The sequence below is a fragment of the Phodopus roborovskii genome, unplaced genomic scaffold (assembly GCF_943737965.1).
Source record: "Phodopus roborovskii unplaced genomic scaffold, PHOROB, whole genome shotgun sequence".
NCBI classification, from domain to species: Eukaryota; Metazoa; Chordata; class Mammalia; order Rodentia; family Cricetidae; genus Phodopus; species Phodopus roborovskii.
This window is the reverse complement of record NW_026126511.1, coordinates 43236550-43248756: the sequence shown is the minus strand read 5'-3', so window position 1 is coordinate 43248756 and position 12207 is coordinate 43236550. Positions and strand designations below refer to the sequence as shown.

At 49.5% G+C, this 12207-nt stretch overlaps 2 protein-coding genes across 4 annotated transcripts in view; one reads left to right on the top strand and one right to left on the bottom strand.

Annotated features, from left to right (window-relative positions):
* The window catches only part of Reep4 (receptor accessory protein 4), an 816909-nt gene that overhangs the window by 772413 nt on the left and 32289 nt on the right, over window positions 1–12207 (top strand). The window lies entirely within an intron of this gene.
* The window catches only part of Bmp1 (bone morphogenetic protein 1), a 45124-nt gene that overhangs the window by 28688 nt on the left and 4229 nt on the right, over window positions 1–12207 (bottom strand). For 2 of the 3 annotated variants that reach the window (XM_051195419.1, XM_051195418.1), the window contains exons 2-8: window positions 7831–7941; window positions 5002–5166; window positions 4720–4837; window positions 4256–4434; window positions 3732–3837; window positions 1584–1708; window positions 935–1050 (exon numbers count right to left, since the gene is read on the bottom strand). In XM_051195419.1, the coding sequence (XP_051051376.1) occupies window positions 935–1050; window positions 1584–1708; window positions 3732–3837; window positions 4256–4434; window positions 4720–4837; window positions 5002–5166; window positions 7831–7941 (920 nt within the window). Of the gene's footprint in view, window positions 1–934; window positions 1051–1583; window positions 1709–3731; window positions 3838–4255; window positions 4472–4719; window positions 4838–5001; window positions 5167–7830; window positions 7942–12207 lie in introns of those variants that run through there. The other variant, XM_051195420.1, reaches the window with a different exon arrangement.

Sequence of the window (12207 nt, the reverse complement as noted above, 5' to 3'; positions counted from 1 at the left end):
TGCTATTGAGAATCCCTGAGGGTTTTCAGGGCCAGAACCTCCCCCCTTTCTCCAAGAGACTTTGTAGCATTAAGAGTGGGCAAGAGAACAGAACAGAATAGTAAGGGAAGTCCCAGGTTCTTGTCACCTCAGCTATTCTAACAAGGCTAATCAATCACGCAATGGGAGAGTGCACTGGGCAAACTCTTGGGCCCCTCATGCGCTTGGTTCTGTGCTGCTCACATGTATGAGCAGCAGGCAGAGCAGGACCTGAGGGTCCCAGGCCCCAGGGGTGGAAGGACAACCATGACCAGAAGCATCTTGCTGGAGGCATCTGCCTTGCTCTCCACTGTTCTCAGGACCACAGCCTGTGAGAATTGAGAAGGGCCCTTTGGGAATCCCTGACTCAAGCTCTGATGATAGAGAGGAGAGAGCCAATAGCTGGGGCTGAATGGTCCACCCAAGGCCACCCAGGACATCCCAGAAAAGGCCTGGACTGAACCTAGCCCTAGGAACAGTTCATATCTTACCCTGCCCTTATAAACTGTATGGCCTGGCAAGATACTTAATTAATATTCCTATGATCTAGTTTCCTCCTCTATAGCACTAAGACTCAGGGCAGCCATAAAAATTAAAAGAGGAGTCATGTGATAAGCACTTTAAAAAACACTCAAGAAGAGCTAGACAGTCACAACAGCAGTACATGGCAGCTGTACATAGCAACACTATCCAGATTAACTGATGTGTCGCTCGCTCATCAGGGAGGAGGGGGACAGAGCGAGGCTAGAACTGGTAGGAGCCCTCCTCGTGGCATACTTAAGGCATTCATGCTGACGACCAGGTAGGCCACCCTTGTGTCAGAAGTCCCTGGGCTGAGGCTCCTGGAGGAAGGGCTCTCCCACTTCCAGGGTCAGGAGAGGAAGGAAGACTCAGACAGGTGGTCGATCACAGTTACCTTCTCCCCAGGCGTGACTGAGATGCGCCATACACAGTGCATGTGGGCAGAGTAGCCGTTGGGGAACTCGGGTGAGGAGAAGTTGCCATTGCTGTCTTGAAGGGTCTCGCCACAGGCTGTCAAGGCAAAAAAGTAACTAGGCTACTGACTGCAGGCACCAGAAACCCCCTCCCCACCGTCTCTGGCTCACCCCTGAGCGCTAGAACCCATTAGGGAGACAAGAGAGGTTTCTGAAGAGAGGGTTTCTGTCCCTTTAAGATGTACCCCCCCCTCCTTACGTATATGCAGAAACCATCCTACTTCCCTGGTCTAGTGCTGCCAGGGTAACCAGATGCCCTGTTGTCAAGGCAACATGAATTCCAGAGTTCAGGTCAAGCTCTTTCAGTGGGCCTCACCTCCACCTCACTGCCCATGAGACAGGCTAGTTGCTGCCTCTTTCTGCCTCTACTTACCCTCACCCTTCTCGGCCCTCCCTACCACCTACCAGCATAGCCCCTGTTTGGTCCTTAACTGGAACACTGTTCTTCCTTGCCACCACCCGTCTCTGAGACTTACAGCTGTGACTTTCTAGGTGGTCCTGGGCCCCTGCCTCTGCCTTCCTTGGACTCTACCTGCCATCCCTCCTGGTCTGTCCCTTTCCTGCTCTAACCTGGGCATTTGTAGAGCTTCCGGGCCTGAGCGATGTCGCCCTTGCTGAGTCTGGTCCTTTGGCCGATGGAAGGCTTCACCCCATTCACCTCATACTTAGGAACAATGGTGTCCAGGAAGATGCCCCTGAGGAGGATATGAAGAGACTGAGGACATGAGTCTTCTGGAAGGTGGATGAAGAAGGGAAGCTTGCTCATCTACAACCACGGGGCATGACATTGCCAGGGCCCAGACATTCCTCAGTAGGGTCAGGGAAGGGTGGAGATGTCTCACCCTGTCATTAAGCTGCCCACTGACCAGCAGCCACCCTCTTCCGTGGCAGCTACACCACAGGGGCTGGTGTTGGGAGCCCCAGAAATGCTTTGAGGATCAGGGGCCCAGGCCCTTGATGTTCAGATTGGCTTCAAATCCTAGCCCTGGGAGAGCTTTGGGCCCTTATTTGTCATCTCTGCAATGCCACCCAGCTCCTACCTCCAGACCTCAAATGATGATTCATTCCCAATCAACTTCTCTCTGGACTTCCCTGGGTCAACTCCTTATTCTCTAACATGACTGTGATTAGAGCAAGGCCGACAGTGGCCAGCCAGTTCTTAGAGCACAGAGTTCCTATGTCCCAATTCCTTCCTGCTAAAGTCTGTATATCCACAGGGGAGGAGCAGAACTAAGAGGAGACAGCAGTTCGCAACATCCCTAGGGTCCCTGACTCACATCCAGCTGGGCAGGGCCCAGCAGGGGGTGTGGGTATGATGGGAACTGCCAGGAGGGTCTGTGGGGGTGGAGGGCTGAATGAGTTCACTCTCTTCCTTGGTCTCCCTTCTCTGGTCTCCATTCCCAGGTCCAGAGCAGGAAGAATGGGTCCAAAGGGTCTTAGAGAAGAAGGGGGTGAGGGCCACCACTTGGATAGGGACAGTACAGGAAGGGCAGTCGAGGGAGGAGTTTGAGAATGGGGTACTTCCCCCAATGCTGTAGGAGGATCTCCTCACATGAGGCTCTGGTTAAGGAGGTACCTTGTGAACTGACGATAGGGACCAGTCCAGGGTAAAGGCCAAGTTTTGTTCTAGTTAGCCATTCTCAAAGCAGACAAAGCCAGCCCTGGTCTATAACGGGCTACTTGCGAGGTTGAGGTAAGACACTCAAAAGGCAAGACAACCTGTCTGCAAGGTATCAAGACAGCTCAGTGAGTAGATGCATGCCACCGTATCTGCTAAACAGAGTTCGATCCCCAGAACCCACATTGTGGAAGGAGAGAAACACCTCCTGCAAGTTATCCTCTGACCTCCAGGCAATGCCTTTAACCTAGCACTCAGGAGGCAGAGGCAGTTGGATCTCTTTGAGTTTGAGGCCATCCTGGTCTACAGAGCTAGTTCCAGGACAGAGAAACCTTGTCCTCTGACCTCCACAAGATGCTCACATATGCATACAAATTAATAGATGTAAGGAAAAAAAAAAAGAATTCTAAGTTCAAACTCTGCCTGGGTTACATAGTAAATTCAAGATCAGTCTGGGTAATTTGGTGAGATCCTCTCTCAAAAATAAAAATTAGGGGCTGGAGAGATGGCTCAGTAATCACTGGCTGCTTTTCCAGAGGACCTGGATTCAATTCCCTGCACCCACATGGTATCTCACAACTGTCTGTAACGCCAGTTCCAGAGAATGTGATAGATACACATGCTGGCAAAACACCAATGCACATAGAACAAAAACAAAATCATTAATAAGTAAAAACAGGACTGGAGATGTAAGCCAGAGCTACACTACTTGCCTAGTGCCTGGGTTCATTTCCAAGTACTGCAAAACAAACAAACAAACAAACAAACAAAGATGGGGAGGGGCAGACTAGGAACTAGAAAGAGGTGCTCTCCGTCGGAATCACAGGAAAAACAAACGTACCCTGGTGGCAGATGAGAGAGAAGCTCAGCCTTGCTTCACACAGTAATGCGCAAAGACTAGGCCTGCCAGCTTGGCACTAATGGGAGAGGCTACTAAGGCATAGCCACAAACCCTTTGTTTAAGGGCTGCAGGCACCCAGAGGACTACCTTTAGTGCCTGCTGGGGCACAGCAGGACAGAGAGACTGGGAAAGCAGCAAGGGAATGGCTTCCAGAAGGCAGGCTTGGGCTATTCTGGGCAAGGGCCAGACCATTTCTCACCTGGAGAACGTGTTCCGAGCATAGTGCATGATGCTGTCAAAGTCATAGGTCTCTCCCAGAGACTCTACCTCCTGAACCTCCATCTTCAGGAAGTTATACTCCTGCCCTGCAAATAACGTGAGGAAAATGGGGAAGGGGTCGAGGGAGTGGCCTGTGTCCTCCCAGCACCTGTGAGGGGCTGAAGGTGTAAGGGATGCAGAAGGGAAAGGGGACAGGGACATCTATAGAGCAGTCCTTCCCAGCAGAACAGACTGGAGAACTTGCTGAAAGGGAGGGTCAGGAGACCACAGACAAGAAGGAAGGACAGAGTGAAGAAGAGAGCTAGCGAAAGACAGGAGATGGAGGATAGGCAAAGAGATAAGCCTGTAGGAATATCCAGGGACAAGCTAGCTGCAGCTCAACTTTCTCATCAAGAAAGCTGACTTCTGGCTACTCAGCCTGACCCCTATGTCCAGGACCTATGCCAGACCCCCATGCAGCTCCATAAGCCCTAGGATGGGATGCAGCCCCTGGGGTGTGTGTACCTGGCTGTATGTTCTCGCGTACAATAGAGACATGGCGGTCCCGGTCGGGCCGCGTGTGCTCGTGCCAGAAGCCAATGACATGGCCCAGCTCATGGACCACGATGCCAAACTTGTCACAGTTCTTGCCGATGGAGATGGCCTGGGGGCCCCCACCACGGCGACCCACGTAGGAGCAGCACCTGGAGGGCGGGGCCAGCTCAGGGGGGTGGTCCCGAGCTGGGGGAGTGCATCCACTCAGGGGCCGGGCCAGGCTGCCAGGAGGTGTGCAGGGGTGCAGGGGGGTGGGGATGACCCTGAGCACCCAATGCGCAGGCTGTATGCCAGGGTCAGAGCCGTATCAATGGGTGATACCCATAGCAGGGAGAGGGCATGTACAGGCCAAGTTGAGGGCGGCAGGAATGCCTAGGGCAGAACCTGACTGGGGATCACCACCAAGGGTATAGTGCCCAGGGGTTCCTGCTCACCCGCAGGGTCGATAGGTGAATACAATATAGCTGTCCTCATCGGTGCGCTCCAAGAAGGTGACACAGGTATGTTTCTCCCAGTGTCTCATGGCCTGCCGGAAGACTGCCCTCTGGCTGCCTGTGGAAGGATAAATCCAGGCTGTCACAGGGGTTAGGAGGCGCTTCCACCCACTGATACAGTGTTACAATCTGCAGGCTCACTGCCTGGCCAGGAGGCTGTGGACCAGCCAAAGGTAATAAGCCCAAGGCCAGGTGCAGGCCCATTCACAGCCGCACACTCACCAGTGAAGTTCCCTCCAATAACAAAGGGGATGACCCCATCGGGCCACACTCGCTCAGGCCTCGATGTTGCTGCCCGCCTGCTCCGCGGTCTGCCTCTCCATCTGCCCCTGGTTTCCCTCTGTGGCTGCCCACTGGTGCTCTGGCCACCCAGGGCAGAAGAGTTTCCTGGAATTGAAGGAGGAAAAGAGGTCAGTAGTAGCAAGTGAGAGGCCATGTAAGAGAGGGAGATGCAGAAAAATTAAACTCAGTAGTTGTAGATTCTGGATTTACAAGTCCGACTTTGCTGGAAATTTATTTGCAACTCAATACTGTCAGGCTTTCATGATCATTCATGGACATGCACAGGGCAGAAAAAAAAAACAAAAAACAAAAAACAAAAAACAAAAAAATGTTGAGTGGTCCAATGTATGCACATTCCCAGCCAAGGTCAAACAAGGTAGTCTGTCTGCCTATTTCACTTCTAACACTATAAACAAGTGTCCTTTTTTAGAGAAACTGGGTGCCACTTTTAAGTTTTTTTTATTTTTTTTTTAACTTGGCTGTTTAAAATGGTTCCTAAGCAAAGTGCGCATGTGCAGTCTTGTGTTCCCAAAGCAAGAAAGCTGGGCTACGAGCCCAGCCTGGTGATACAAACCTGTCATCCAGCTGCTGAGGAAGCTGAGGCAGGACCGTTTTGAGTTCAAGGTCAGCTCAAGCTCTACTGTGAGTTTAATGCCAGCCAGGCAACTAAGAGAAACCCTATCTAAAAATGGAGCTAGACAGTTGGGTGTTGGTGGCACATATTTTTAATCCCAGCACTTGGGAGATGGAGGCAGTCAGATCTCTTGAGTTCAAGGCCAGCCTGGTCTACAGAGAGTTCCAGGACAGCCAGGGAAATGCAGAGAAACCCTGTCACCCTGTCTTAAAAACCAAAAAACCAAACCAAAACAAAACAAAACAAAACATGGAGCCAGGCAGGTGCCTCAGTGGTAAAATGCTCGCCTGGCATGCATGAGGCCCCACATAATCTCCATTTTCACACATGAATACAAAAACAAAAGCTGGGATGTATCCTACCAAGAAATGCCCGCATTCAATAAATATGCTCTGGCTGAAGTCAAGGCTGTTAGCCATGAGTTCAGTGTTAATGAACTAACTCTATATTAAGCACACATAAAATGTGGTCATACAATGATCAGTTTACAAAACTGTAACCAAAGGCTGGTGGGAACCTGCATTTCTCCTAGGAGCAATGACTCAGTATTTGCTAATTCATTCTTCATGGTGACTATGTAAAATAACTATAAAGTTCTATAATAGCTGTGGAGTTGTGCTCTAAGTGGCTGGAACTGCCACGGATAGCAAGAATAGGCTAGGACTCCAAACTAAGACAACGGGGTACTTGGTTCACAAGAACTGTGAGGACTCAAGGGATCCAAGGTTTGGAAAATGTCCCCTTTTGTCTAAGAAGCCTCGATACCAGGGAAGAATACAGAGCTATGTGCTTTCTCAGGGCTTTGGGACCCACATTCCCATGAGACACAGCAGTTCTATAGCATTGGGGCAAGTGTCACTGCCTGTATCTGAATCAAGACAAGACTAAGGCCAAGGTTGTGCCCCAATTCACCTAGTGGGCTGACAGCAGACCCCGGTAAAGTTTTCCCTTGTGCTAACCCCACTAGTCTCCACTGAGGTCCTGAAAACTTCTGTTGTCACTGAGGCATCAGAATAACCCTGGATGCCAACTGCCTTCTTGGATAGTTGGTTTATAGCCCCCACTTTTCTCACACCAGGATCATGCCCCCTGCTGAGCAGGGAAGATGACTGGACACGCCCAAGTATGTCCCTCACTTACGCAATAGCGAGCTCCATGCAGGTTTTCTGAATCACCGTCCAGTGCCATCTGATCTTAGATTGTCCCTCAGCACCACAGCCGGAAGGCTTGGCAAAGACAATTCAGCCATTCTCCTCCCCCATCACCAATGCCACATAGGTTGGTAGGTGCTTGGGACCAGGAGACCCAGGAGAGACTGTGGTATTGGGTTCAGCATGATGGACTGGGAGACAATGGCACAAAACCTAGTTCCAGTCCTGTCACCTACACACTGGGCAAATCACTTGGCCTTTGTGAGACTTAGGCTTGGCTTCTGGAAAACGTGTGGTTCTGACACCCCTGGTTGAATTTTTTTTTTCTTGGTCAACTTCACACAAGCTAGGGTCATCTGGGAAGAGGAACTATTAATTGAGAAAATGTCTTAATAAGGCTGGCCTGTAAGCAAGACTGTGGGGTGTTGTCTCGATGAATGATTGATGTGGGAGGGCCTGGCTGACCATGGTGGTGCTACTCACAGGCAAGTTGTCTTGGGGTGTACATGAAAGCAAAGTGACAAAGGAGGGTCAAGCCAGTAAGCAGCACCCTCCACGGCCCCTGCTTTAGTTCCTGCCTTGAGTTCCTGTCCTGGCTTCCCTCAGTGATGGAATCTGCCTTAGCATTACAAACAGTTGGCTTTCCTGGTGGTGTTCTATCATGGCAATATAAATAAACCCTAGCTAAGACACTCTTGAAGGTGGCTGGAGACAGGCAAGAAGGGATAATACTTTTGAAAGCACTTTGTAAGTTGTATGCTAGAAAAATACTGGCTTTTAGTTCCCACGGGTGTCAACATTTACTTCTCCTCTAAGGAAAGGATAAAGATATCCCAAAGGAAGACAGTCCCTCTGCTGGGTTCAAGTTCATGGCCTCTGTCCTGGGAAGGCCTGGCTGGAAATGGGGGCGGGGGCAGAAATCCTTGTTCCCCAAATCTGAAACACTTTTCTAGGACACAGAGAGCCAGCCTGTGCCTGGTGTACCTGCAGCTTTGATGGATGACCGAGCTGTTTGCTGTCTGAGAGCTGTGGCCTGCTGCACCCGGAAGGCCCTCAGGTCCTCTTCATCCAGGGCAATGTCCCCAAGAAAGGCGGCTGGAGAAAAAAGAAAGCGGCCAGAGGCTGAGTCAATCCTCTTACCAGTGATCCTTCTCCTCCTCGGTCTTTCTCAGGTGGCACCTGAGGATCAGAGGGATCAGGAATCCACTGTGACAGGGCTCTGAGCACAATGAGCATAAGAGGAGAATGACAGACAGGTCAGCTTCTAGAATCTCTTTAGAGAATATACTTGCTTTTTACTTCAAATCCCAACAAGAATGAAGTGTGATAACACATGCTTATAGCCACAGCTATTCCGGTGGCTGAGGCAGAAGGATCACTGGGGTTTGCAGACTAGACTTAAATAATGAAATGGTGCCAGGTGGTGATGGCGCATGCCCTTGATCCCAGCACTTGGGAGACAGAGGTAGGCTCCAAAGCTACAGAGAAACCCTGTCTCAAACAAACAAATAGTGAAATGGCTCAGTGAGTAAAGAGCTTGCTGAGGAAGGAGAGAACCAGCTCCTACAAACTGTCCACTGGTCTACACACACACACACACACACACACACACACAGGAGAGAGAGAGAGAGAGAGAGAAGAGAGAGAGAGAGGAGAGAAGAGAGAGAGGGTAAATAAAACAAATAGTCCCATGAAGACACAATGTGTCACTCTTCCCATTATCTTCAGATCTTCAACAAATAATTATTACCCACGATGGCCAGACATTAAGTCAGAGAATAGCAAGGCAAAAGAGGCCCAGGGCCTACAGAACTAACCCTTACAACACAAAGTTCACACAAATACTGACTCAGAGAAGTCCACAGAGACATGTGCTCTGATGACAGGACACGTTGCAGAAAAGATGCACTAGTGTCTAAAAGCCCTCATGTTAAAGGCTTGGTCCCCAAAGTGGTGCTACTGGGGGCTCTGTGTACCCTTAGAAAGCGGGGCCTTAGAGGTGCTTATGTCACTGTGTGTGTGCCCTTGAAGGGGATCATGGGATCTGATCCTTTCCTCATCTTCTCTTTGCCTCCTGCCAGGTTAGATGAGCCATTTTACTCTTCCAAGTGTTCCCACTACAATCTGCTACCTCCAAGAGGCTCCAGAACCAAGTCTCCACCATCTCGAACCAGAAACTCCGGAACCATAAGCCGAAATAAACTTTTTTTCTAAGTCAGTCCTCACTCAGAGCTGCTTGGTTACAGTATCGGAAAGTTGACTGGAACTCTAAGGTGCTTGGTTACAGTATCAGAAAGTTGCCTAACTAGCACTCTCAGGTGAGTGGTTACAGTATCCGAAAGTTGCCTAACTAGCAGTCATTTGTAAGCCTACATTCTGTGCTGTGGATGTGATGTCAAATAGTAAATGCCATTTCAGCCAAATCGGGGAGGACATGAAGTACTGTAAGATGTCTACTATGCTTACTTAATCTGACAAGACAGTAGGCAAATCTGGGAGGTCAAAACTTATACCAGAAGGCTCCCAGCTAACAGGGAAAGGTGTAACAGTTCTCAAATCCTAAGTTTCTGGGTCCTCCCTCTGGGGTTGGAAGGGCCCAGGGGTAGGACAATCTCCCAAGAGATCATTTCCATTTCTGGACCTGGGAAGAGAAGCCTCTGGAGAGATGGGTTGAGCATCTTTCTGAGAAGTCTAGGGTAAGAGGAAGCAGAGGCAGAGTGTTGTCTGCTTTGGAAGGAGCCCAGATGTGAGCTTCACTCTGGGCTAGGCTGGACTAGGGGAGGTGGAAGGCCAAACTGGAGGTGTAAGCACAGCAGCTTCCCTGCAGCTGCCATGACATCTGCTTCTCATCCCCGCAGACTCAGCATTACACAAATTGTTTTAACCTTGAGGCCTTACACACAGGTTCCTCCTCCCCAGTTGGCCCCACTGGGTGGATACATATACATTTACTTAGTCACAGATGGCTAAAGTCCCTATGGGCATATGGTGACGTCCAAACGCATACTGTCTGTGCAGAGCCATTGAGGTCAGGGACTACACCCCTGCACATATAAGCAGCACCCAGAACTGGCCTTTGGGTAGAAAGAACACAATGACTGAATGAATGAATGAATGAATGAATGAAACTGGAATGATCGTGCCAGTTTTGTTTTGGTCTGTAAATAGGTGCCCAGAGACATATGCTCACTCAGACACAGATCACCTGCATGTGGGAGTGACCTTAGCAGTCATCAAGTCAATCTTCATTTAACAATTTAGGAAACTGAGGCCCAGAAGGAAACTGACTTTAGACTCTACTGTTAAGCCTCTGAAAAGCTTGCATTATACTCATACTTCACCATTCCCAGTCCAGTGGATTTACTTAACTTCATTACCTCTCAGGAACCCATATTGTAAATACGTATACACAAAAATAGACACTCAGACACACACATCCACACAGGCAAGAAAAAAAAATTGCACACAGTCACAGAGTTCTGGATACAAGCTCCAACACACACAAGCCAGTGGCAGTCTCTGAGAACTCATTAAGCCTGTAATAGTAGCAGTAATGACACTTTATGTAAATGTCTGTTGAAATTTACCCAGCGCTTTCCAGTTCACAAAGTGTTTGCTCATTAATGAGTCCATTTAATCCTGGCCCACCCACAACATGCCCAGTAAGCCATATGACACCCTAGGAGTGTCACATTACAAACATTTGGAGAAATAATCTCATAGCTAGACACCAGCCCTCTCCCTTGACTAGAGAGATGAGGGCCTTGGGGCCAAAGAGGGATATGACATGTCCAAGGTCACCAGCCTGTAACTAGTCAAGAGTCTCTTTTGCAAAGGGGCATGAGACAGGAGAGACTCCATAGAGGAGACGGTAGGTTCCTGTTTGACAACTCAGGAATGCCTTGCACATACATGGCCTCTCCAGGCTTCTATACCCACACCTATGGGCACCACCAGACACAGCTGTCCCTCAGTCTCCCTAGGGAGTCGATTCTAGGACCCCTACAGATACCAAAATCTTCAGAGGCTCAAGTCCACATATAAAATGGCACTGTGTTTGCATAGAGCATAACCATATCTTCATATGTTCACTCTCTCTCTCTTTTTTCTTCTTTTCTTTTTCTTTTTTGAGACAGAGTCTTGTGTAGCTCACCCTGGCTTCAAACTCCCTACATAGCCAAAGATGGCCAAGAAATTCTGATCTTCCTGTCTCTATTTCCCAAGTGCTAGGATTACAGGCACGAAACAACCTACCTGAGCTTGAACCCAGGACTTTGTGCATGCTAGGCAAGCCTTCTACCAACTGAGCATATCTTCACTCCACCTGTATACCTTATCTCTAGATGTTTTACAATACTTCATACAATGTAAATGTTAAGTAGTTATTATACTGTATTTTTTAGGGAATAATGAAAAAGTCTGCACACTATTTTCTCCTGAAATAATTTTGATCCATGGTTGGTGGAATCTGTGTGCAGAACCCCCAGACAAGAAGACAGCCCTACCCAGGGAGCTGAACTATCAGCAAAGAACGGTCTCCAGAGACAGAGATTGAAGTCTTTGAACCTCAATTTGGCTCTCACCAGCTGACATTCATGCAGACTCTCTGACACCTCAGTTTTCTCCTACAGAAAAAGTGGTACATGACAGAATACACCTAAGATTACTGCAAGGAATCGGGTGTGTAGATGAAGCATCTACAGCAAGCTTGGAGCATAGGAGACAACTGCTAACCAGCCAGTTCACTATGCTCACCACACCAACCCCAGCCCCAGAGAGTCAACGTCAGCTCCAACCCTTTCCCTAGACATACTCTCCCTTGCATTCATTCCCCATCTGGATGAATCTATGGGCAGAGAATTGTAGACCCACACTGGCCTGTGAGACCGGGGCAGAATAGGACCAGGGCAGGGCAAGGGGAAGGAGCAGGCCAAGCTACAGAGATCAGCTGGGTGCCCTGTGGTGGAGATGTCATGGCTGGAGAATGCGTGGGAACAGAATGGGGGCAGGGTGGGGTTGGAGAGGAGCCTATGGCCAGGAGCTGAGCTGACAGCTGGTCCATCTGGGATCCTAACCTTAGGAAGCTGGACAACCTAGATACAAGGGGGTTCAGGATGCTTTCCTGGTCCAAGGGAAGCCCCAGGGTCAAGGTCAGGGTCAAACTAGCAGCTGTTTTCAACACAGGATTGAAAGTTTTTGATTTGCTCTCGGGCTGTAAACTAGCCAGGAAGCACTTGAGTGTGTTCTGTAGCCAGGCCTACTGCTGGAGGGGAAAGATCACAGAGACACATCAATGTTCATGTGGACCTAGGGAGCGATCTTTGTCCCCTGGGTCAGCCTCTGAACTCCAAAGTCCCCTCC